The 27,038-nt window shown below is 44.9% G+C and overlaps 1 protein-coding gene across 1 annotated transcript; it reads left to right on the top strand.

The window, feature by feature from the left end:
* The first annotated feature begins 557 nt into the window (after positions 1–557).
* Positions 558–27,038, top strand: LOC133163567 (poly [ADP-ribose] polymerase tankyrase-1-like). Its single transcript, XM_061293602.1, has 29 exons — positions 558–1,067; positions 1,381–1,496; positions 1,750–1,858; positions 5,255–5,350; positions 12,242–12,278; positions 13,535–13,610; positions 16,523–16,617; positions 16,987–17,053; positions 17,122–17,308; positions 17,404–17,525; positions 17,599–17,690; positions 17,774–17,852; positions 18,014–18,185; positions 18,303–18,382; positions 18,513–18,658; positions 18,756–18,921; positions 20,572–20,791; positions 21,348–21,457; positions 21,919–22,107; positions 22,194–22,274; positions 22,588–22,777; positions 22,852–22,931; positions 24,100–24,220; positions 24,345–24,442; positions 24,789–24,863; positions 24,950–25,055; positions 25,117–25,303; positions 25,373–25,529; positions 25,609–27,038. The coding sequence occupies exons 1-29, from the start codon at positions 614–616 to the stop codon at positions 25,693–25,695; spliced, it is 3,795 nt and encodes a 1,264-aa protein (XP_061149586.1). The 5' UTR covers positions 558–613; the 3' UTR covers positions 25,696–27,038.

The following is a 27,038-nucleotide window of genomic DNA, read 5'->3' as shown; positions in this document are numbered from 1 at the left end:
GTGAATATAAAGCAGGTGTGATCTTTGCTGATCTCTCCAAATGCACTAGTCCTGAATTACCCTCTTGATTGTTGACATTGCTGACAGTCCTTGTGTGACCGGTTTACGTGCTGTATTTAGTTTCTTGGTGATACATGGCACATTCAGTTGGCTTTTGTTGTTTTTGTTCTTTTCTCTCTGTCCAGCCTTTCCAAATTAAGTTATAATAAAACACCAAATAGAAACAATGTGAATATATTAAAGTAACTGCATAGTGAAAATTTACACTATAAATCTGACACCACAGAATTGTTAGTGTCAAATACGAATGACAAATAAATTAATAATAAAATGTTACGCTGTAATAACCACTATGGCCACTGGAGGGCAGTATTTGTTTTTGTTGCGATTTTACTATTTCATCTAATAAATTATTTAAGCAGCCTTTGACTTACTTGGTTGCTTCTTTTTTTTTTTAAATCTCCCAATGTTAATTTTAGAACTACGTTACTGTAGTTTTGTGTGTTTCTCTTTAAAAAAAAAACAACCGGAAGTTTGGGTTCCCTCAACAGGAAGTTGTCACCCGAAGTTGTCATCGGCGTTTGTTGCTACAGGGGATTGTTGTGTTGTGAAAATGGCGACGCCTCGTCGCTCCCCTCAGATTCTTTCTTCCCCACCCCGAACCTCCTCACTCCCGATCACCCCATCGGGCTCGCCTCCGACCCCGTCTGACGATGCCGTGCTTCTCCCTCGCGAAGCTGCCGCGGATGGTGAAGTTTCCCCGGCCTCACCCACAACAACAAGCAGCCCCCCAGCTTTGGCCCTCAACAGCGGCGCTAGCAGCTTCGCTAGCTCGCCGACCACCACGGAGGGCAGCGGGACGAGTGCAGCATCGACGCCCGACACGGGTGACGGTAACGCGGGCAGCGGTGCCTATGCCCTCGCCGGTCCGAACGGAGCTTTCAGGGAGCTGTTCGAAGCTTGTCGGAATGGAGACGTTGTGAGGGTGAAAAAGTTGGTGGACACAGCGAATGTGAACGCTAAAGATATGGCTGGACGCAAATCTACACCCTTGCACTTTGCTGCAGGTAAACACCATGACATTTGCCAAATTTGGGTCAAATTGGTAGGAGGACGACGCAAAGACCTTGTCAGCACAATAACTCTCGCTTTTTACCCCAAAATGCATATTTTTTTTGTGGAAAAGGTTTTCATCAATTTCCCCCCTCAATGTCATTATAGTGGGTGTCAACAACATGCAGATCTTCGCTTTTTGCGGCCCGGTCCGGAATAGTGGGGGGTCCGCCGTGTAGTATCCATCTAGTCATGCTCCAATGCAACTTTTTCAGATTGAGCACAAATACTTTCTGCACGTTTTGACATTCCCTCACGTCTTGACAGGTTTTGGGCGGAAAGATGTGGTTGACCACCTGCTTCAGACCGGTGCCAATGTCCACGCCAGGGATGACGGCGGCCTGATACCACTACACAATGCATGCTCCTTTGGCCACTCCGAGGTGAGAACTGATGTCATTTTTTTCTGATTCACATGAAAATATTTTTAGTTATCATTTAAAAAATAAATCCAGCCACTGTCTTTGCCGCTTGTAGCCAAACATGTTTGGCATGATACGACAAAGGAGCTACAGTGGTGTCTTGCAATACCACGTGTGTCCTCCAGAGGGCATAAAACACCTTTTGGGGAGCTGGTTTCTCCAGTTCTAGCATTTACCTGGTAATGGTGAGTAAAGAATCTTGTGTTGCGCTCAGGTGGTGTCCTTGCTGCTGTGTCAGGGCGCTGAGCCGAATGCCCGGGACAACTGGAACTACACGCCTTTACACGAGGCCGCAATCAAGGGCAAGATCGACGTCTGCATAGGTAAGGGAAGTCCCGTGTTTTGAAAAGTTTGATTGAAAGATGACGTAGAGACCAGAAAGCAAGCAAAGTCCATTTATCTTCATTTGTGCGCCATTGATTAAAAACGACTCATCGTTGTAGCCAACTTGTATGCCTTTTATATCCTGTTTATGCTCAGAAGTGGAAGCACACAGTAATCATCTGCAATGAGCCGCATGCTGCGAGCTATTATTTTTTGCCCAGTTAAAAAAAGATGCAAGTAAGGCATAATTGGCAATTATTGCACCACCGTTTATTACAGAGCGTGGCAACATTGCACTTCGAAGCTGCGCGAGATTGTATTTAGGATCCTAATATAAACAGCTTGATACGTTTTCGTAATCGCAAATGATCCTTTGTGTCACCTTGCTCCCGCTGCCATTTGGGGCAATAACATCGGTAGACTGTCTGGCCCTTAAAAAGCCGCATAATTAATCCTGTACTGTTTTACAAACTGAAGTCTTAGGCGATATAATGACGTTATACATAAAGTTTGGTGTTAGGGGTTAGGGGTTGGTGTTAGGGGTTAGGGTTGGGGTTAAGGTAACTGTTGGGGTTAGTCATAATGGCCCTCCGAAAGAAGCTATGACTACAATGCGCCCCGCGAAAAAAAGTTTGACACCCCTGTTGTAGAGCGTTATCAGAAATGCAAATCAAAGCCTGGAACGAATGAATGTGAATTTCGTTCATTTCAACGCGAAAAAGACTTTTTGAGATACACATAATCCATGGTTGCAAGATTATCTTTTTTTTTTCATGTCTTGATTTTATTCTGAGCAGAGCTGCTGCCAAAATGTCATAGTGCCAGGTTAGAGATTTGGCGGCGCGCTGACGTCCAAATCAACTTTGGAGTCTTCTGACGAACTGTCTGCCCTCCTCTGCGAGGTTCAGACAACTTGAGCGTGGAATTAATCTCCTTCTTAGCCCAGCAGCTCGTCAAGAGCAAGGTCACATTTGTCAGAAAAAGATATTGGGAAAACCTCAAGTATGACTCACCAATGATTTTTCTTTCATTCGGGTTGTGATATCGCTGCGAGTAAAATGTGTGGGGTTTTTTTTTTTTAGCTGATTTACTAAAATCTTTATAAAGGGACCCAGACGTGTCTGCTGGGATGGTCTCCAGCAAATATAATGAGGACAAGCACAATAGAAAATAGATGGTTGGACTTTATGATTGATGCATCACTGCGGATGCAGCCAATGTTCTGCGGGTATCAATGTGTGTTTGAGTGGGATGAGCCAAAATGATATTTTTTGTCGAGAGGTGAGTGGGTGTCGGATCGTTGTGCGTCAGTGGTTGGCAGAGGAAAACACACACACACATGCATGCCTGGATGCTTCTTTGCTGCAGCTGAGCTTGATAAATTGGCATGTGTGTGTGTGTGTGTGTGTGTGTGTGTGTGTGTGTGTGTACTGGTTTGGCATGCACGCTTGTCAAAGGCTGCACGCTTTGGGAGCTTCTCAGCAGTCACAACAGTGGCAAGCAAGCGGCTGAGGCCCCGAGCAGTGGCGATATCGACTTCAGCGCCGTGGCGAAATACCGAGCTCAGCTTTTTAAGATTATAAATGTCACTTATGAAGCGGAAGCATCGTTAGTCGATCGGAATGTCGCGTGCAAATATCGCCTCACCGAATGATCACAATCAGATTGAGCATTTGATCGGTTGAAAATGGATTGATATTTCATCATGTTATTTCTTAATGATTGAGACTGGGACAATGGCGTGAATGGCTTTTGTTACCATGACGACACGGAGCAGAGCCAGGAGTGGCTGCTCTTTGCTAATGCGCCGAATTTTTGGATATTAAGTGTAACGATGGAAGTTGAAGCACCCAAATAAATTGGTCGGAACTTAAATCATTCGCTTTAATTCGATTTTCACGAAGTCACTTCAGTGTCGTAAAGATTAGCACGTTGGCTGGTTAGCACAGTTAGTTGGTACGCCCATATTAAGACTTCCTGATTTCTCGTTTTCTTTCCCTCCGCTATCGCTACAGCATTAATGGAAACGAGACGACTCTTGTGCTTTGTACATGGCTTCAGGCACGAAGTCAACAAACACTTCTCGAGTTATTATGGGTCTCTTTCATGAGGCCCATTGTCGCTGATAAATTCCCCAATCATCCTTTTCACGCCCGTAGGAAGCAGCCGTCAAATGTTTTGCAACCCCTCCGATGATGTCGGCACGCTGCCGAAGAACATTTAGCGAGCCGTTAATTATAGCAACGTGCTCAACATGCAATTTAAAACCCTGACACATTTAATGACGCACTAAAGTGACTCCGAGTAAACAACCACTGCAGAAAGCCGGGCGAGGAATGAGGAAAGTGTGTTGACAGCTTTCATCGCCACTTCTGGCGTCAAACTTCTTAGCGTTCTTGCTACCGTGAAGAATAATGAATACGATGCGTTACAAAGTTTGCAGCCTAGCTTGCGGCTTCAAAAAAACAAAAACAAATTATACATGGAATTAATCAATACGTGACTTTCATTTTTAAAATCCAAATTAGGCACCTTGGCCATTTTTTGACTTCTTCAATTCAAGGAGCTTGATTTTACGTTTTCCCTGGTTGCATCACGGTTGCAGACCCCGACATATTTGATGATATTTTATACATTGGGTCGTGTTAATCTTATAAAATTCATCGCAATGGGCGGCACAATGCCCTTTTATTTGTATTCCATTTGTAAATTGCTATCCTAATGCTTCCATTGATAGTTTCATTCTGAAAATCATCGTGGACATGCATCCCCTTAGCCAAACAACTCTTGGGCTTGTTTTGCTCTCTCTCCAGTGCTTCTCTCCCATCCTCTGACTTGCACCCCCCCCCCTTCCCACCCCCACCTCTTTCATCTTTTTCTCCGCTGCATCTCTCACACCGCCAGCGAGAGCCAGAGTCTCTCCACTCGCGCTGCCTCATCACCGCCGCCACCTCGATTAGTTGTAGCTGCGCGCCGTTTATTTTTTTTTGTTTTAGTTTCCTTCCTCCCCCCCAACCCCCGCCCCCCCCCCCCCTGGTCTCCGCGAGTGCGATGCGTTCTGGAGGCGGTCACGTAGCCGCTTTGTTTGGTCCGTCGTTTGCGTGGCGGCGTGCCGTAGCCTTGCCCTCGCCGCTCTCGCGGCGGCATGTCTGTTTACATCGGCGGCATGGCTCGCAGGACGGGGCCAGCCGGGGCCAGGCGAGGGAGCAGCGCTAGCAACAGAGGAGGGGAGAGATGCGAAGCGGCGGGGAGAGTTCGGGAGCAGCGGGGCGGTCCGGGAAGAGCCGTGTTCGGATACGGTTCAGGAGGAGGACTGGGTCGGAGCGTGTGTCAGGGAGTTTGCATGTCGGTCCAGGAGCTGAGCTACTGTCTGTGTCTGCCCTGTTGTTGCACAGTTCTACTGCAGCACGGAGCCGACCCAAACATCCGCAACACGGACGGAAAATCCGCTTTGGACCTGGCTGAACCCTCCGCCAAGGCTGTGCTCACAGGTCGGTGCCACTTCTATGTTGACTTGTGTTCTTCTCATGTTGTGCATGACCAAAAGCCAATGTCCATTCTTGTGGACAATTTCTTTTCCTGGAGAACTCGGCCAAAAAAGTAGTTTTATACACCCAGATTTAAAAAAAAAAAAAAAGAACAATCGATTGGTGTGACGATTAATCGATTTAGTTTTTTTGTGTCGAGTCAAAATAAAATCTGTTTTTACTTTGGGAAACAATGATCGACATTTTTGTCCGTTATACGTTATGGACAAAAACCCGAACGTGTTTTGTTAATTTGATTAACTGGCAAAATATTCAACAGATTCATCCGTTATTAAAAGCTCTAAAAAAATTATTTCAAAGGTTTGGGTGTGCTGAATGCGTCACCAAATTTTCGTTCCTTGTTTGTTATGAGCAGGCCAAAATGCCAAATTTTTAAGAATTCATTTTCTTGTTCATGTTGTTGTTTAACCGTACCACGTTTTATTAAAAAAAAAAAAAACTAGAATCGTCGACTAGATGAAAGTCCACTTGTTGGCCTTTAAAGTCGTTTCACCTTTAATCCGAAAGGCTTCGCCAGCTCCGAAGTGAACTCCCATGACCCGGATGACAGAGAATCGACAAAGACGTGCTCATTTCAAATTCTCTCCTCTCTTCACTTCCTCACTTTTATCACCCTGGAAACGAATTCAGGGGCGCCGTATCAATTTTGTCTCCCTCACCTCAATGTTAACACCGGCTTACATCATCAATTCCCCTCGTCGGGCTCCCTGCTTAATAAGATCAATTTCGATACACAAAACCTTGAGGGGACTGCAGCAGACACACTTGACCAAAGCCAGACGTGAATTCTAGTTGGGGGGGGGGGGGGGGGGGTGTGCAACATTAATATTTCCTTGGCTATATTCCTTGTGGTGAGACTCCCAGTGATATTAGATTCTGCGCACATTCGCTGCTTTCGCACTTTGCATTTATTTATGAGTCTTCTAGCTTACAGTGAGGCAGACAAAGGTCGTAGCTCATCAGTGACCCGCTGAACCGTGGTTTATTTTTAAAAGAAAAGGAAAATACTACGGACTCCATCTGGCTGTATCCAAGCCTCTGTAATCTGAAAAATCGATTCATTTACATAAATGAGAAACTGCAATCGACCCTTTTCAAGGCAAGGCAATTTACCTTGGGCGCTGTAATGACTATTCTTAATGAGGACTCATTAAGCCATGTCACAGGACCAACTTGCATTATACACCTTGCAGAAATGGAGATTTAATTGGACCTATTACTTAGTCTCCCGCTTTTTTGTTTTGCCTACTGTGAATATAATTGAGCGCCAAATTGTAAGACACAATACTTCCAGAAGAACCACGTGTGCCCAAAAAAAAAAATCTCACGACCAGAATAAATTATGCCCCGAGGATATGTTTGAACAGTGTGAGAAATTGAACTAAATACTCTCAGCAAATCTGTTAATTGAAAAACACCATGAAATGGCTCACGCATCAGCACGTCCACACAGTCAGTCGTTTTGATCAAACACAAAAAGATGATTGCGGGGACTCAACTCCAGCTGCACTTTATTTTAACCGGCTAATGTTTTCCAGCTCGACTTATTCAAGTGACTCATTCACCTCCAGCAGGCTTTGTAACACCGACTTCCCAAGATGCACTTTTTTTTTTTTTTTTAATATATATATAAAAAACACAGCCACCATCCATTCTTTCTTCTCTTATCTAATTTTCAAAAACGCATAAATACCTCGAGGGCCAGCGGTGAATTTTGGCTCCTCGTCGTCATGGCAACAAGTCGAGGTGGGCACTCACCGTTGAGACAGTGACGCCCCGCTTTGAGAGCCTTGAATTGAATTTGAAGATTCAAACCGAAGTCCACCGCTCAGGGTAAAACATTCGCTAAGCGAGCCACGGTTTGACTGCTGTCAATTTGAACTAAGAAAAAAAAAACACACGTAGCGTGTAGAACAGACTTTTCGACAAGACTTTTGAGGTCGCCCTTCATCATTCGATTCTCTTTGTGTGATGTTGCAGTTCTACTGGCAGCCCGGTTAGCCGCGCAGCATGACGCTAGCACCTCCGTAATTCACAGTCGGAGCTGCTCATTGTAGCCAAAGAAGTCAACATACGCTCCATCTGATCGTTAGTAAACATTCCTCGGTCCATTTCCTCAGATGCAGACCTCTTTCGAACCTGAAGGTGTCAGTGTTGCAACCCTCAGTTCATCATGGCTGCATTCTCAGCATCTTTTCAGTTCTTGACTGGCCGGTACTAAAGTTGTTCTTGGAATAGTTACGACCAACTGAGCTAATTTCCTTTTTTTTTTTTTTTTTTTTTTTTTTTTTAATGAGCCCGATCGATGGGAAGTTTTAATGATGTTGGTAAATCCGCCGTCTTCTGCTGTGCTGTGTTGGTTAATCAAGTGACGAATATTCCAATTTTCAAAAGAAGCAGATGGTAGCAAATTTATATTAGAACCAATCAGACGGTACTGGCAGATTAAAAAAAATATTTACATTTCGATTCAATTTAAATGTAAAAATGAAACCGCTCAGAGAATGTGCTTGCACAAGTGTGCACACCCTTTTAAAACTGGTTGCATTCAGGATGAACCGATCAAACTCAAATGGTACCCACTATTTAATGAGCTTCTGATTCACCCCCAAGTAAAGTTCAGATGTTCCAATTTGTTTTTCCCTGACATTCTTGTAGTGACATCTTAAACCGAGGGAGCTTATTTCTCCAAGGAGACGGGGACATATGAATTCCGAAAGCAATTTACACTCCTGCCCCAAAAGACTCGAGGGCTGTCATAAAAGGTCAAAGGTGTTGCGACAGTGTCCATATTGATAATTATTATTTTTTAAAGTCACATTACAAAAAACTTGAATTTTTTTTTCTTACAGGGGTGTGCAGACTTTGTCACCACTATACAAATTTCTACAGTGACAAACTGCACAAGATTTTTTTTTTCCCCTCCGCCCCTCCCCTCCCTGTCTTTTATGTTCTACCTTTTTGTGATTTAGAGGTTTTCATCTCTGCCGCAGGCTAGCACAGACAGCTTTCAGCTTCTGTCAGTGGTGAGGACAGCTTATATTGACCCATAAATTAGCTCGATGGCTCTGTCACAACTAAAGTGCGTCGCCAAATGACACACTCGCGACTCGAATGCAAAGATGGCGTGTTTTTAACGATTTTCCTAAAAGCTGATCATTAAGAAAGCGGAAAGCAATTTCATTTGTAAGGCTGAACAGACATCTTTGTCAAAATATTTGCTGCCCAATTCCAAATTCAAACCGCTCTGCTCCATTTGTCGGGAATACGTCGGCAGTTTTTGTTACGAGAAGTTCTAAAGCACCTTGAGGCAAGCTTCTCTCTTTCACAAAGCAAATGAGGGGATATAAAGTTTGGGGAGCAAAGCTTATTAGCGATGCATTGAACTCACAATTGGAGTCCTCCCTGTTGCAGTTCCGTAAAACAAGTCTGCAGCCGATTTTTATTTGTTTATTTTGCACGACTTCTTCTCTAAATAGTCTATCGAGTATGCAGGAACACATTAGCTGCCACTAAAGGATGAGATTTGTAGCCCTTTTAGAAGATAAATACAAAAATTAAATACAAAATGAGTATAAATAGATACAAACAAATTATATAAATAAATACAAAAAATATATCAAATGAATGTAAATAGATTTTAAAAAAATGATATTGCAAGAATTGATCCAAATAAAATAAAACCATACCATACATGGGTTGTGGAAGAATGCTTAAATGTTTGCTTCTCGATTCACGGCGGAAATGTCATTTTAGCCACGTTAATCTCAGCATCATGAATGAAGATTTACTCCTCTTGAACAAGCCTCTGGAATGGAAGTAATAAAGCAGACAAACACACGAGCAAAGCCAGTCCATTAACGATATTAATTACCTCTGATTGGTATTCGTGGACGAGCTTCTTCAGGGTCTCCCAGATCAATTCTTCACTGTGGACGCCAGAAGTACATTACCGGTTCTGCTCTGCTCACATTATAGTCGTTTTTTTTTTTTGTTGGTCTTTAGAATAAATTTATAATTATAATCTATAAATAAATTTAAATTAGGGGATTAGCAGTGAAATTGGACTACTTCAAATGTAAAGGACTTTTTAAGGCTGGACTATTGGGAAGGCTTTTGTGTTGCTCAGTTTTAGGTCAGAAAGTGAAAGGCAATAACGGTGTGACATTTGGAACATTCCGCTACTGGTAGACTTGAAGATTAAAGGTCACACAATCCTCATAGGTCCAGACAAAAAAAAAAACGTTCATTTTCATTGGGAATTTTTTAATTTACTTATCCCGCTTAAGCAGTCGTATCCGCTGGTCATTATTTTCAATGTGATTAAAAAAAAAAAAGTTTATTTTTCACCAGGGCACAGGCGAGTTAACATCATTAAAAAAGGTCAGGTCTTGTTTTCTGAACTGCGAAGCAAACTAACGGACTGTAATGAATACTTCATGAGCCAGGAGAGATAAGAGCTTGGAGGACATTTGCATCTGTAGGGCACCAAGGGCTAAGAAGTCAGACTTTTTGGATTATTGAGATGCAACGTGGAGATCTGCGCTTTTGGGACAACAGGAACTGGCGAATATGTAGTCAAGAGCCAAAGGTGGATGATGTCATCAAGATAAAATGCAAAGTCGTCAATCGGAGAACAACAATAGTAGCAAAAGTGAATTCCTACTTGCATCCTTCTTCACCTAATCAGTGACACGCTCATTGATTATCATAGGGGCCGCTATTCGATTAGTCTCCAGTGATGAATGCGTTGGACCTCGTTCACGCTCACTCCGGCGCTCGCACCTCAGGATCAATACATTATTCTGATTTGTTGCCTTTTTAATCCAAGACATAATGAAATACCTGCGAAGTAAAGATGCCGCTTGTCCGCGTTGCCTCACTTCCCGTTTTAGCGTATTCCTCGCGGCTGAAATTGCCTCGTTTTCCACATGGATGCTCGGCTCCGCAACACCCCTGCGAGTCACTGAAGGCAAGCGGCCACTCTGCAGTAGGCTGACAGGATTTGATTAATGGACTAAATCAAAACGGGAGGAAAAAGCAGCGGCTAATTTCGCGCACACCAAAATGGAAGAAATGAAAGCAAATTCAATTCGCATCTCAACGCGAAATCTGCTAATGTGTGATGTTAGGACAACGTTTTTCATATTATCCCCCTTTTGCCATTCATATTGTAAAACAAAATAAGGTTCCTGTTAGTACTTCAGCTTTATGTTCAGTTCAAACTCATTCCCTCCCATTGACGGCTTTTCGAGTCAAAGGCTAAAGTCGGCGAATGTGATGTACAAATGGCTTCCAAACGATGTCTTCTCATTGACTTTCTTGATCTCGTTCTCTCCGTTCATTTCCTTTTTTGTATTCATAGTTTTTCAATTTCTTCTCTTGCTTCCCCTTTCTCCCCGTCACAGTGTTCCGCCCTCGCCGGGCTAACACCAATTATACCGTGTCAAATCCATGCATGTCAGCTTCCAGATCCCTAATCATCTCTTCTCTCTTTCATCTGCAAATCCTTTGTTCCCCTCCCACCTCCCTCTTTCCCTTCTCGGTAACCTCGCGCCTCTGCTTTCCACCTTACCCATCCCGCCCGTCCGTCTACTACGTAAAGCTCATCCTCCTCGTTGGCTTCTCCATCACATTTGCGTCTCTTTAATTCCCTTTTTCAGTTTTGTACTTTGTTCTGCAAAGATGCAGGAGATTGTTTCCTTGAGGCAGTGTTTCAAAAAGGTCACTCGCGTTAAGGTCCACTTTGAAATTGTTAGCATGTAAAATTTAGATGTCGGTGCCTCTGACTGGTGGAGATTAAGATCATCAAAAAGTTCATTAAAAAAACATTTAGGATGAGAAAATGTTTCCTTTAACCAGTAGGTGGCGCTGTCACTGTGATAACAAAAAAAAGTTTATAGTTGTTTTCAGGCTTGGATTCTCATCAAATGCGTGAAATTCCGATTTGATCATCCGGGTCGAGTTTCAGCAGTTTCTACTGTTCATTTCAAAAGTTTATATTGACTCTTTTACTCAATCTGCCATTTTTTTTTTGTTATTATATATTTGTGGCTTCTATTAACTCATTCCTCTCAAATCCCCAATTTATGCTCATGCCTTTTAGTGCTCTCAGTTCATTTCTAATTGCTGCCAATGCATAATGTAATAGTCAGACAGAGCGGGCGAGCCATTTGCTTCACATACAAATGAAGCAAGTGCTGCTGCAGATTCCCTTGCATGCAGCACATATGAGATGTCGATTATGTTTTGACCGTCTGGAGGGGGGGGGGGGGGGTTATGGCTACGAACGCGCACGGGTTGGAGAGAGAGTAAGCGAGGTAGGGGGAGGGGTTTGTTTATCTCTGTTGTGCTTCCTGACGGTAACAGCGCCTCCAGAGCCCACGAGGGGAGGGGGGGGGGGGGGGGGGTTGAGACAAAAGCAGGGAGACGGCGCCTGCGAAGGGGGAATGATGGAGCGCGATAATCGAGGGCGGTTAGCCATACCGGCGACGAAGGGGGACGCGAGGGATGGACGGACGGATAGCGGCAGAGCGTGTGTCAGCCGGCCGCTCCTCGCCTAAACAATGAACGCGCTGTGGTCGCTGCCGGCAACGCATCGTCACGGCAACCGGAGCCAGCGGGGTGCGCACTGAGCGGGAATGTGGAAGTCGCAAAAAAAGCCGGGGGGGAGATTGAGAAAAGCGCCTTCTCTCCAGAGATAGATCCTTCCTGTTTGTGCGTGTGTGTGTGTGTGTGTGTGTGTGTCTTTGTGTGCGTGTTCTTAGCATGTTCACCCGCGTCTGTGCGTTAGCGACCGGTCGACTGACACCATGATCTTCTGTAACCATCTAGGTGAATACAAGAAGGATGAGCTGCTGGAGGCAGCGAGGTGAGTACCAGACGCTCTTTTGTTTTTATTTCCACTCCTCCTCCAATACCTTTCTCCTCTTCCTCCTCGCCGCCTCCTCCAACTTTATGGCATCCTCGCTTCTTTCTCCTCTGACGCCCACCCTCACATCCCTTCACCCAGGTTGTACTTTCTTCCCCCGCTGTTCTCTGGTTTGTGCCCCTCCATCTTTTATCCAATTTATCCACGGCGAGTTTTATTTTGTGTTCTGCCTCTTTTGCCACCTTTTCCCGGGTATCCCGCTTATTGCCCCCACCACCCCTTTGTTTCTGTTTTATATCGTTCATCATTGACTGAACTGACTGGGGTCAGCAGGTCGTCCCAGGGTGTCATCCACACAGCTGATGTATTTCTAGTAGTTTTTCAGTGGAACTTTTATTTTTTTTCTTACTTTAAATAGTTTGGGCAACGTAACTCCCACACATGGCTTATGGGATAAGGTTTTTGTTTTTTGTTTTTTTTTGGGCGGCCCACGTATCATCGCTGCACAAGTGTTATATACCTCTTCAGTGGTACAGTCTGATATTAATTCTCAGACCAAATAGCTGTGCGGTTAAATAAATCATCATGACCACTATATGATGAATTTAGAATGAATGATGAATCGGACGTTTTGAATTTCTCTTGCGGGGGCGGGAGGATGTTGTAACTGAGCGAAAGAAGCACGAGGTTGGCTAATACCTTTTGTTTCCAGACGATGAGAGGAGAGTGATTGGAAATTACAGTCGATGATCCTTGGTGGAAAGGTGGAGGTCGGTTTTCAGATTATAGAAACAAAAAGACAGAAAGGATAAGGACACCCCCCAAAAAAAAATGACAAGGTTAATCGAGCGAGACAGCAGTCATTTCCTTGACTTCTGACAGATTCTTCGTTCAGAGCTGTCTAAGGAATCCGAGTTCGATTGGTCGTTGCCATGGCAACTCTCCCCTCTGGTTATCCAATGCCAGGGCAGTAAGCCCACAAACCAGGAAATTCATCAGGAACATGAACATTATCTTCATTCTTCAAGGCTTGTCTTCTGAAGCAGCCTTTTTTTTTTTTTTTCTTTACACACACACACGCGCAAATCATGTAAGTCTGCAAATGAAAATTCTTCCCTTCAGTCCTTCAGGCTTCTTATCTCATTGTCCCCCCCCCCCCCCCCCCCCTGCACCCCTCCGTGCTCTCCCGCTGAGGTACAGCACTAATCCTCCACGGTGGCGGATGCTCTCTAATGTGTGCCCGTGTACGTTCGCAGGAGCGGGAACGAGGAGAAGCTAATGGCTCTGCTTACACCGCTTAACGTCAACTGCCACGCCAGTGACGGCCGCAAGGTAAGAACAAATCTTGGCCACACGTGAAGAAAATCCACCAAAAGCGGCGGCGGGAAAGTCATTAGGGTGACACGGCCATCCACCTGCTGTGTTCTTGCTTGCTGCCGGGCCTCCATAGCTTCAAATGAGCCAATTAGCAGTAAACTTTAGCAGGCTGCCGGGGGATCATCTGAAATGTATATATTTTTCATTTATGCTTTATATTTTTTTTCATTTTATAATATTTATAATATTCATTAATATTGAGATATCGACATTGAAACCTTCTAAAATATATATATATATATATATATATATATATATATATAAATAAAAAAATTCATTTTATATTTATAATATTAATTAATATTGAGATATTGACATTGAAACATTCTAAAAAATTTATATATGTAAACAAAAATAAGGACCTTGAGGAAAAAAAGGCTTTGTTGATGTCACTTGACCGTTAATAAGACAAATAAAGTCAAATAAACCGGCCAATATAAAGAATTAATAAAAGTCGGCTTTGTTTGGTTGCCCACCCGATTTTTTTTTTTTTTTTGGGCTGAAACTTGTTAGGCAAACCTCGAGGAACAGCCAGAGGGGGCCGTTTTACTGAATGTCACATTGATGCCATAACAGCCCCAAGGAGCACTCGTCTGTAATTACGGCTACTTTAGCGCCCCTCTTAACGCTCTTCCAAAGCCCGCTTGCATCATATCACCGTCTCACCTGTAATTGCGTGACAGCATGTCTGGCCGTCATCCTTCAGGACGTGCGGGGGGGGGGGGGGGGTCATCAGCTGTATTAAATTCTACAAAACGGACCACTAAGTGAATCTGAAGCTCAATGACGCTGAAATCAACAACCGCCAAGCTTCAGCATGCAATCCGAATGGGTCCAGTCTAAGCCTGTTCGAAAATGACCCCGTGCGGCATTTCTTAAAATTGCTCTGACTAAAAGCAGCCATGCACAGTAGATGGAATATATTTTCACGCCAGTACCATTTTATCCTGGTTTTGGGGGGGGGGATAATTAACGGCTTGATGGGGATTACTTTCCACTTAAATTAAATTACGGTGAAAATTCCTCCTTAACGTGACACTTGTCATTCTCCTCTCATGCCGTTTTGTGAGTTCTCTCTCACTGACAAATGAAATTCCCCCCCCCCCCAAAAAAACCAAAAGTTACAGATTGACAGCCAGGTAGACAAAGAAAAAAAATGTGCTACTTGAAGACACGTTTAAAGGCTTCTTAAGAGCGCCTATTTCCCCAAAGAGCCTCACGTCGACTGACAGCGTTCTTTGTTCTTTGTCGTGAAAAAGCTCTCTGCTTGTCAGTCACTTTCTGGAAAAGGGTTTGGAAAAAAGAAAAGCCACCATTTTGGTTTGAGTCGGTTACTCCGATTGGCCTTGAGGTATTGTTTGGTTTGTTGGAATTTCTGCTGACATCAGGCTCCATGATGTATTGTACTCTCAACTTCCACGGCAAAATAAAATGGACCCAGTGATTGTTCACGCTCCAACATACCGCACTGTTCATCATATGGCGGCGTTCTGGCAACTGGAAGAACAATGCCACGGCGCAACAGAGCAGGAAGTAACACTCAGTTTAGTAATTATTTTTGCCAGTCACCATCTTGGAATTCTCACGCTTCCTCTTCGATGCTGCTGTGAGTCTTCACAATATGAACAGCAACAGAAAGGGCGGGGGGGGGGGGAAACAAAAACAATTTGCATTTTTAACTCGGCTGTCGCTTACCGTTGCCTTTATTTCCCTCGTCTTCCTCCACCCCTGACTGCTCGCCCGAAAGCTTTTAGATGATTAAAAACAACCAAGTCGAAGGGTCCTTTTTTTTATCGCCTTTGTTCTCTCGCGGTCCCAAGACGCAAATTCAAAACGTATCGGGTCTTGCATCGTAGCGACCGGCGGAAAAATATCATCTCGAAAACTTCTTGACATTCTCTCATAGCATCCATTTTTATTTGCTGTTTCACAAATCCCCTTCTCTGGACGTGGCAAGATGAGTGCACATAATGTGTTGTCAGCATGCAGAGGAATTGTGTTAACAGCATGAGCCAAGCTGACCTTAACCTTGCCAACTTCATTATTGCCGTGGCGCAAATGCTAAGCTTATATAAACTAAACACACACGCACACACACCGGCGCAATCCCGCTCTTAAATAACCACTTGATGCATAACTAACATTCTGTTGCTACGGCGAGAATAAAAAGATATCGTTTCGGATTAATACGCTTCTAGTCACATATCGCCAACATAAGATTGACATGATGCAACAGTACATGCGCGTTACTGGTAGCTAACACTGAAAGATGTACTCGCTCGGAATCTGATTCCATCTCGCACACATTTCTACATGCTTAGTCTACCAATAAGGTCGCGCACGCACACACATTGGCAATGACCCTGCATTTACAATGAGGATGATGACTAATACGCCCTGCTTCCATGGCGCCTCGCACGGAATATTGCTCAGTTCTAAGTCAACAAAAATCCAAAATGGCCAAATTCCATTCAGTGTTACTTTTTTAGTTTGAATGAATCCTGGATTTTTTTTTCCCCCCTCCTCCTCATTTTTTCCGGTAGTTGTCCAGCTTTGGGGAAGAATGACTTTTAGTAAGACAAGACACTGAAGCGTCTCTTCGGGTGTGCCCTCTTAAAGCATTTATCACCGCGGCTTTCCATCACTTTTTACGGCCAAAGTCTCTTCTTTATCACCGCAGTCCGGTGGAAGCGCGGAACAATCGCTTCGTCACTGCAGAGTTGTGACTTGACAAAACACTCGGCTGAGCGATGCTCCCCAAATCAGGATCCAGCCGTCCCGCGCCAATGCACAGATGGCGGTTAACATTTGTCTCTTATTTACGCCCGAGCCTCCTGCTCACCTTGCCCTCTTTGTGTCCTCCCTAGTCCACTCCGCTCCACCTGGCAGCGGGATACAACCGGGTGAGGATAGTTCAACTGTTACTACAGCACGGCGCAGATGTTCACGCCAAGGACAAGGGGTAAGTGCAAAAAGCGGCCACGTGAAGTTAAAATTAAATTCGGACAAAAGTAAATAAAGACCAGCCTTGACGCGCGTTAGTGTGACTTGAAAGGCTGCTTAAACTTTGCTGCTCTTTAATGAGCACCCTCAAGACGACATTAATTTTAAGAGCCGCTCACATTTGGTTAACTATGCTGAAAGTCATGGAACTTAAAAAGCCTTTAATTCCTTTTGGTTACTTTGATGACTCAGCTTTTTTTTTAAATGTTTTGCCGATTGCTGTATTTACTTTGCTGTGATTAAAAAAAAAATAAAATAATTATCACTATCTCAGAAATGCTGTAAACGAAATAATACCTTTCCACATTTTTCCTTTTGTGTGTTTTAGTGGTCTGGTGCCGCTACACAACGCCTGCTCCTACGGACACTATGAAGTTACTGAACTGCTGCTAAAGGTGACATGAGCAAAATGAGTCTTGACAAAAATCTCACATTCTTCAAAACCCACCTTATTTCCTTTCAGCACGGCGCCTGTGTCAACGCCATGGACCTGTGGCAGTTCACCCCGCTGCACGAGGCGGCGTCCAAAAATCGGATTGAGGTTTGCTCCCTGCTGCTGAGCCACGGCGCCGACCCCACCCTGCTCAACTGTCACAGCAAGAGCTCCGTGGACATGGCGCCCACCCCTGAGCTCAAGGAGAGACTCTCGTGTGAGTGGTCCACTTTTCTTTTTTTTCTTTTGCAGCCCTCAGCAAGTCAAGTTTTTTTTTTTTATTCCGCTGACATGTTGACGTTTTGTGCGTAGACGAGTTTAAGGGCCATTCGCTGCTTCAAGCCGCTCGGGAAGCTGACATGGCCAAGGCGAAGAGGAGCCTGGCATTGGAGATCATAAACTTCAAACACCCTCACACACACGAAACGGCGCTGGTAAGACGCAACCATTGCACGGCATGCGCTCAGCTAGACTTGCAAGGATATTCATGTGCGTGTGTGTTCTCAGCATTGTGCAGTCGCATCGCCCCACCCTAAAAGGAGACAGGTGACGGAGTTGTTACTGAGAAAGGGAGCCAACGTTAATGAGAAGAATAAAGAGTAAGTGCAGAAAAATGAGTTGATGAAAGAATGTTTTTTTTTTGTTTTTTTTGGATCAATTGATTTTCACACCTCCTCCTCAGTTTTATGACACCCCTACATGTGGCTGCGGAGCGCGCTCATAATGACATTATGGAGGTGCTCCAGAAACATGGCGCCAAGGTACATTTTCATTTTTCTTTTGTTTATATCAATGGAATGAAATTGCTCTGTTCAAATAGAAGCCACCAATTTTAAATTAGCGCTCACTCGTTTACAAAGATGTCCGAGGATGTTCATCAAGGTTTCCTAAAAGACGCAACCTTTTTTTTTTTTTTTGGCAGGTGAACGCTTTGGACACGCTGGGTCAAACAGCGTTGCACCGTGCGGCGCTGGCAGGCCATTTGCAGACCTGCCGTCTGTTGCTAGGATACGGGGCGGACGCCTCGCTGGTGTCGCTGCAGGGCTTCACCGCTGCTCAGATGGGAAATGAGGCTGTTCAGCAGATTCTCAACGGTAGGCCGGCCGCCTTGTGCTTTTGTCGACATGCCAAAAGGACATACGCCCCAAGGTCGCCATTATTATTGTTCTGTCACATTTTTCAAATGCGTTTTCTTCTCTTCATCTTTGTAGAAAGCGTCCCTGTCAGAAATTCCGATGTGGACTTCAGACTTCTCGAAGCTGCTAAAGCCGGAGACTTGGATACTGTCAAGGTAGTCAGATGATTTCATTTCTTAGCACACTTTTTTTTTTGTCCGTAAAAGCACAGTTTATGATTTGGGCTGAAATCCTGATGCGTTTTAATTTCTAACGTAGAATCATTTTTTTTCCCTCTCCCTGCAGTCACTGTGCACGGCTCAGAACGTGAACTGCCGAGACTTGGAAGGACGACACTCCACCCCTCTTCATTTTGCCGCCGGCTACAACAGAGTGCAGGTGGTGGAGTACCTGCTTCACCACGGGGCCGACGTGCACGCCAAGGACAAAGGGTCCGACATTTCGCTGTGACCTTTACAGACGTTGACCCTGATGCGATCGTCACCGTGAATGAACAGAAGCTCAATAACGTGTCTCCTCCTTCGGCAGCGGCCTCGTTCCCCTCCATAACGCCTGCTCGTACGGTCACTACGAGGTAGCCGAGCTGCTGGTCAGACACGGCGCTTCGGTCAACGTGGCCGACCTGTGGAAATTCTCACCGCTGCACGAAGCTGCCGCCAAGGGCAAATATGAGATCTGCAAACTGCTGCTCAAGGTAGATTTAAAAGCTTAACACGCTAAAATGACACAATGATTAGGATTTACTAAGCCACTTCTTTGTTCAAGTGACCCATTTTTGTTTTTTCTCTCTCTTATGCGTCCCAGTTTGATATTTAAAAAAGAAAAAAACAATTTGGATCCCTGACACTCAAACTGTTCAAGATTGTGAATCAAAATAAAAAAAATCAAAAAAGAAGCACAGGAGGACCTGTCATCAGTTTGACACCTCGCCGTTTCGTTCGCACGGTGCCATTTCTGACATTTCATCAATTCAAAAATGTCATTCCAAATGGCACACTGTTTGGCTTCTGCTCCCTGATCCAAGTCGGGGGGCAAACGGTTGCGTAATACCTGGCAGTCAAATCAGTCCGAATGAGCAATGCAAACAAGTGTCGCAGTTTCTCTTTTGTGTTTTTCCTTTATTTATTTTTTTTGTGGCTTTCATAATCACCGCCAGACAAGCTTACATCACCACTGCAACGCTGCCATATGGAGCTGCATAAATTATTAGAGCAAGAGACTTCAAGTACATGGAAAAAGTGTCACAACAGGAAATGTTGCGCCTCAAGACTTGTTGTTTTGGAAACACTTCATTGTCCTTCAACGTCAAAAAAAATAAAACAAATAAGAATAAGCGATAAAATGGAATCATGTCCAGTGTGGTGGCAGTTCACCACATGCTTTTTTTATTTATTTTTTCCCCCCAAATGACATTTACACACACATCAGTTGCCTCATTTCCCTTAAGCCCCCGGGATACACACACATTCACACGACCAAAGCTTGTGTGTTAATCCGCTTGATTCTGGATGTTCTCTCTCTGAGTTCAGCAGTGGGTTTTCTTTTGTCTCCTGTTTGTGCTGATTTTTTTTTTTTTTTGGTGCAAAAGTTGTGCTCGGAAATAAATCCGCTTGCATCACCGCGAGTCCCCTGCTCGAAATGCATTCGGCGATGTCACACTCTTGCGAAACCTGAAAAAGTTCCAAAATTATGAAATCTTATTTTGCATGTCTGGAACTCAAATACAGTCAGTAGAAGAGCTGCTGATGTTTGACTGGCAAATATATTCAAACGCGCTAGTTGGAAAATGCTAGTACTGTTAGAGAAATTCTACAGTCGTAGCATTTTTCCATATTGCCACTTGTGCAAAATGTCACAGAAGAAGTGTCCATGAAAAAGCATATTATTTTCTTGCCCTCTTTAAAATGACTTCAATGTTATTTTCTTCTCAGACACCGCCAATCGTTCAATCCATGATTGCGTCCCTGCCTGCTTTTTAAACGCAGCTCTTTATGTATTCCCCGGACGTAGGATCAATATCGTACTAAATTAGCATAAAAGCACCTCGTCCAAAGTGGGCCGAAAATATTGTAACAGACTGAAAACAAAAAAAAAATATTCACATTTGGCAGCCAGACATGAATCCCCTCCAGGGGAGTAGTTCCATAACATCAGATTTAATGAGCAGATTTCAAAGTGCACATATAAATAAAACATAAAAGCATTATATAGGAGACATTTGGAACGGGAAAAATGTCTTCTCTCGCCATCCACGGATAATGTGCCGCCTTCTGTCCTGTCTCTTGCGGATAATCCTCGCCCTCATGTTATTGCTCGACTCATTTATTTTCTATTCCACCCACAGCACGGCGCGGACCCCAGCAAAAAGAACAGAGATGGAAACACACCCCTGGACCTGGTGAAGGACGGCGACACGGACATCCAGGACCTCCTGAGAGGCGATGCCGCCTTGCTGGATGCAGCCAAGAAGGGCTGCTTGGCCAGAGTGCAGAAATTATGCAGCCCGGACAACATCAACTGTCGGGATACGCAGGGACGAAACTCCACCCCTTTGCATCTCGCAGGTAAACAGTGTACCTAATGTTGTGGCCGCTGGAAGGTAATGATAGTGTTGTCCTTTGGGCTAAAGCTTTGAGAAGATATGCTCTCAGGGACGCGCATAGACAATCAATGTCTAATCTCCAAGTAGGCTTGAGAATGCAGCGCTCTGTTACATCGCCTCAGAGGCGCACGCACTTGTAAATCCATATTTCATGCATGCTGGGGCTGATGAATTCAGCGATGTTGACTAAAACATGCTGAGCAAGAGAGAGGAGAATCTTAAGCGAGGCGACATTTTCTTCAACTGACGTCTCCTTGAAGATTACATTCTGGATTGACTTTTTATCTGGATACGTTCTTATCATTTGATATCTGAAGTTGGCCTGATTTGGGGCGCATTGGCATTCTCATGTGTCAAGTTTTAATTTAAGCGTGCACAGTTGCCATGAACTATTAAAAATAAAGACACAAGTTTGGAGAAAACCAAGCCTGCAAGAGGAGCCCCAAAGTTGCCGCTACAAAAATATTTGTCGTCGCTAGCATTTACCAAACCTCTCTAACTCCCACTCTGCCGTCCAGCTGGCTACAACAACCTGGAAGTGGCCGAGTATCTGTTGGAGCACGGAGCCGACGTGAACGCGCAGGACAAAGGCGGTCTGATACCTTTGCACAACGCCGCCTCGTACGGGGTAAGACGCACAACGACACGAGTCACTTTTATTCCCTCACATACCACGTGTTGTCGGAGAGACACGCGCAAACACTCGATTTAGCATCTCCCGCTGCTTCTCAGAGGGGGGGCTTCGTTGCGTAGATGGCGACAAGACGCACGAGTGGGAAGAACAATGAAAAGGGGTGGGAGAAAATGAGAGGTGGGAATACAAGCGTTATGATGAAGTTAATAATTCACAAGATTCTCGCTCCAAAGCGAAGCATATTGTGTTCATTTTATAGCTTCTTCGCCGATTGTATTACACCTCGCTCCCTCGACTTTTGACTGAGAAGAAAGCAGTAATGGCCAGTGAAGTCAAATCACAGGAAAATATGAGTCAGTTGTTCTGGCCAAAGGAGTTAGAATTAATTCATAGCTGCAGATAGGGGATTTTGTTTTCCCGAGCCGCTTTTAATGTTCGCCCGTCGTACGTGCCAGCATGTGGACATCGCCGCCCTCCTCATCAAGTACAACACGTGCGTGAACGCCACCGACAAATGGGCCTTTACGCCGCTCCACGAGGCGGCGCAGAAGGGGCGGACGCAGCTCTGCGCTCTGCTTTTGGCCCACGGGGCCGATCCCACCATGAAGAACCAGGAAGGACAAACGCCGCTGGATTTGGCAACAGTATGAAACGTTCTTGAGCACAATTTCCAATGAGTGTCAGAAAAGTTCCAGGACCGGTCTCTTAAAAGTTTTTCTTTTCGTTGCAGGCCGATGACATCAGAGCGTTGCTGATCGATGCCATGCCACCCGACGCCTTGCCCAGTTGTCTGAAACCACAGGCCACAGTGGTTTGTGTTATCTTTGCTCATAAGACGGACACTTATTGATTTGAAATCATGTTTGACGTCGCACAGGTATTGGCAGAAGATTAAATCTGTCCGTGCTTGTACCTCGACAGCGCTCTGCCGAGCTAGCATGTGACATTTTGTCTCGTTAGCACCTGCAAATGTCAACTGTGTTACACTCAAAGTCGTTTTTCTTGAAAATAGAACACACAGTTTTGATTATTTATTCAGATTTTTTTTAGAATACACATTGTTGAATACAAAAATATTCTGGAAATAAATAGCCACATGTTAATCACACAATTCCCATTTCCAGGTGAGTGCCAGTGTAGTAGCAGCAGGCGCCACAGGGGGCGTGGTCATCTCTCCCTCGCCGTCGCCATCATCTTGCCTGTCGGCCGCCAGCAGCATCGATAACCTGTCCACGCCCCTCGGGGACATCACGGTGGGCGGGGCCACCGGGACGGCGGACGGAGCATCCGGCTCGGACAGGAAGGAAGGGGAGGGTACGTATATAAAGTGGCACAAAGGGGGAGGGGCTTATCAATTGTTTTTCTGACACCACTCCCAACTTTTCCAGCTCTACTGGATATGACCATCAACCAATTCTTAAAGAGTCTGGGACTGGAACACCTCCGAGAAATCTTCCAGAGAGAACAGGTAACGCAGAACTGGTTGAGGGAGGGAATGCAGTGGTGAATTAAAAAAAAAAAAATGAAGGCCTTGCCTTCTGAAGAGAAGGCAAGCAGGGAGATGAAGAGAGAGCGAGAAGGAAGCAGACAGACCAAGGGGGGGAAAAAAAGAGGCAGAAGACAAATTGAAAGTGACAGCTGGCTCAAGTCCAAGCAGCAAAGTCAGGAGTGGATGCAAGATGCAGCCTGTGTGTTGCTCCTAATTCCCCTAAAGGGAAGCAAGTCTGCATTGATATTCCGAGCGGTGAGATGGAGGAGAGTGTTGTCTGTGTGTAGAGAGAGAAGAGATTTTTTTTTTTTTTTTAGCGCAACATAAACAACCACTCACACACTGTAGCTGTTCATTTTGTCGCCTTTCGAAAGCACATTGATTCTTGCTTGACAGCTTGTTTACACCAAATACATGCAAATATTTCAGGGCAAGCTCATGTTTATTCTAGTAGTTCTCAAACATTTAATACCTCCTGAAAAAAATTCGAATAGTGCCATCTAGAGGAGTCGGAATAATACAACTGGTTCGTGAAGCATATTTGAAGCTTCATTTTCCCCATCACTCGAAAAAATGGGGGGGTTGCGCCTCCTACAATGTATCCTGACGAACCAATTTAGCAATTTCTCTCCAAATACGATTGAAACTTTCACTTCGTTCAGACCGCCGTCTTCGCATCAGACCGACTTTTTGAGTTTTTCTCGCCACACGCCGCTTCAATCCCGCAAACATCGATGACAACGACCCCGGAAGAGAGTAGGTTCAAGTTGCAATTGGAGAGTGCACTCGCCACTTCCCCGCTGAACAAACTCGCAAACTCCACCGCTATCGCTTTGATCAGTTGCTCCATGACCGCCGTGCATTCATTAACCTTTCCCGCGCGCCGCGCCGAACCGACTCTCATGAATATTTGCCAGCCATTGTCTCTACAATGAGACTCCAATTATCTACCGTTTGCTTTCGATGAGTTCTTCGCGTGCCTGCTTGTTGTAAACAAAATAAATTGTCACTCGGTTGAATCGTAGCTCTTGCTCCAAACATTTAACAGCGGATAGTCTACTCGCATAATGTCGCTGTTGTGTATTTAAGATGTTTGTTTGCACGCGTTTGTAGCTTTATACGTGAAAACGGAAATTCTCGTCTGCAGATCTCACTGGACGTGTTGGCAGACATGGGCCACGAGGAGCTAAAGGAGATCGGAATCAACGCCTACGGGCACAGACACAAACTCATCAAGGGCATCGAGCGGCTGCTGGGAGGTCAGCAAGGTGAGACAAACACCTACAGGTGCTCATTTGAAGTGCTTTAGACGTGTGCCACCATTTAGCTCCAGGAATTTGTTGAAGATAATATTTATAAATCAGACTTATAGGTTCTGTTCTGTGTTTGCAGGTGCTAACCCGTACCTGACCTTCCACTGCTCCAGCCAGGGCACCGTGCTTATCGACCTGGCCCCAGACGACAAGGAGTTCCAGTCGGTGGAGGAAGAAGTAAGCACATTATAAATAATAGTACAGTGGTGGAAGCTAAGCTAATTGTTAGCTTATCTGCTAACTACATTGCTTTTGTGGACTTTGCTGTCTCTGTCGTGCCGCATTACTTCACTCATTTTGCATTCTCGTAGCATGTTTTTATTAATTAATACCAGCAGCACCATGGAGTGAGTCTTTTGAACCTCACTTCCTTTGAATCAGAAATGCAAAAGACATCTTGTCTCTAAAGGAAAACACAAGGGTGCTCAGACACAAAAAGCAAAGCCTTTGCATTTCATTAGCATGTTTTTTTTTTTCCTTCTTTTTAAAAAGCGTTCTTGTTGTCTTCTCATCCTGTCCTCAGCTGCAGAGCACCATCAGAGAGCACCGCGACGGCGGCAACGCCGGCGGCGTCTTCAGCCAGTACAACATCATCAAGGTGACGCCGCTCGCTCGTGGGGCTTCATTAGCCGACGGGCGTGCCAGTACCAGTCCCTTAAATGAAATACGCTCATATTTTTGCAGATTCAGAAGGTAGTGAACAAGAAGTTACGGGAGAGGTACTCGCACAGGCAGAAGGAGATTGTTGACGAAAATCACAACCACCACAACGAGCGCATGCTTTTTCATGGTAAAGGGATCAAATGAGCCGCGGCGTGCACACAGGCATCTTCATCATCATCTTCTCACAGGCTCTCCCTTCATCAACGCCATCATCCACAAAGGCTTCGACGAGCGCCACGCCTACATCGGCGGCATGTTCGGCGCCGGCATCTACTTTGCCGAGAACTCCTCCAAAAGCAACCAGTACGTTTACGGCATCGGCGGCGGCACAGGTTGTCCCACCCACAAAGATCGCTCCTGCTACGTTTGTCACAGGTAGATCAATCTCCCGCGAGTTCCTCCAGCGCAAGGACGCACTTCTGAACTCGCTCGGTTTTCTTTCAGGCAGATGTTGTTCTGCAGAGTGACGCTGGGTAAGTCCTTTCTTCAATTCAGCGCCATGAAGATGGCACACGCGCCGCCCGGACATCACTCGGTTATCGGGCGGCCCAGCGTCAACGGACTGGCCTACGCCGAGTACGTCATCTACAGAGGAGAGCAGGTGTGTGCGTGGAAGTTAGTTCACACAAAAGAATCCCAAAGCGGACGGTTTAAGTGATTTGTGTCGTTGTTGTTGTCAGGCTTACCCGGAGTACTTGATCACGTACCAGATTGTCAAACCGGAAAGCGTGGCCACGCCCCCCGCCCCGGCCGAGCAGAAGTCTTAACGCACGCTCGCGTCGCAGACAGGAGCTCAAAGGCGAGACCTCTCACTAGGATGCCCACCGAGCGAACAGCCTTTTTGGAGCCCAAGTGTGGCGGACCGGGCCAACGGGCATCGGCGGTAAGAGTTGACGTTGCCCAAAGTGGCCGAGTCCACAATGTAGCCGTTTGACTCTGTTACCGAGCAGAGCGAGGAAACTTTTTATGTTACATGAAGAGTCTTCAGATGACGAGGGACCAACATACACAAGGACCACAATGGACTGCTAACAAACTCAAGTCACATGTTGCTTTTCAAACAGATATGGATGGGAATTAATGGCAGTTTGGCGTCATCTGCGGTACTCCCCCTCTTGGCCACCAGGGGGCAGTATAATACAGCAAACCACAGTCATCCGCTTTTTACTGATATAAACTACTCCTATTTAGTCAGCTTTGGTGCCATCTTGTGGATACTTGGGGCCTTTCGGAAAGGGCACAAAAGGATAAAAAAAAAGGAGAATTTTGCATCAGTGAGCGTCCAAGGAAAACCTGTGGACAAGCGGGGGATTACTATCTTTGAATGTCAACTGTCTCTTTTTGTTTTGTTTTTGTTTTGTTACATGAAGTTGCGACTTAATTGCAAAAGGCCCGCTTCAAAATTGGTCATTTCTCCCCGGCGGGTCCATGTTGGTGTTTACATGTGCTACATTCTTCATGGTACATTTCAGACTTTGCTTCTTTGACTCACATTTCAAGGAGTTGAGTTTAGGAGACACTATTGCATATCGTTGTGCATTCAACTGTGTGACTAGTTTGTTGTCGTTACTTTCCACTTGCCGAAGAGGCATTCATTCCATATCCTTAATAGCCAGTTTGTACGAATATGACAAAATGAAAATACAAGTAAGACACAGTGTGGGTAATTGTTTAACTTGTGAGGACCAAGAGATCGGCTTCAACCTGGTTATCAAGGAGTTGGAATAAACACCTTTGGCATTTCATTCTGTTGCAACAAATCGGAGCACACAAAAGTCCAAAAGTGAGTGACCCGCAAACAGATTAAATTCTAAATATTTGCGTCTGTAAATGAACACAATTTATGATGATGGAAAATGCTAGCACGGTTAGCGAATGTGCTAATGAAAATTCCTGTGATATAGGCAGCTAAAAAAAAATAACCAACACATTTTTGTGCCTCATGTTGATACTTTTTTTAAGCTATTTTGGCATTTTCAAGCTGCTCTCATTTTTACACAACCCACACCCTTTTTAAAATCATGTAATAGAGCAAGTAGTCATATTTGTTATTGGCCCAGTGTCTAACAAATTGGTATGGTCAATCAAAAATAATAAATATACTGAAGTA

Source organism: Syngnathus typhle, linkage group LG12 (assembly GCF_033458585.1).
Source record: "Syngnathus typhle isolate RoL2023-S1 ecotype Sweden linkage group LG12, RoL_Styp_1.0, whole genome shotgun sequence".
Taxonomy (NCBI): domain Eukaryota; kingdom Metazoa; phylum Chordata; class Actinopteri; order Syngnathiformes; family Syngnathidae; genus Syngnathus; species Syngnathus typhle.
This window is presented reverse-complemented; position numbering and strand designations above follow the sequence as displayed.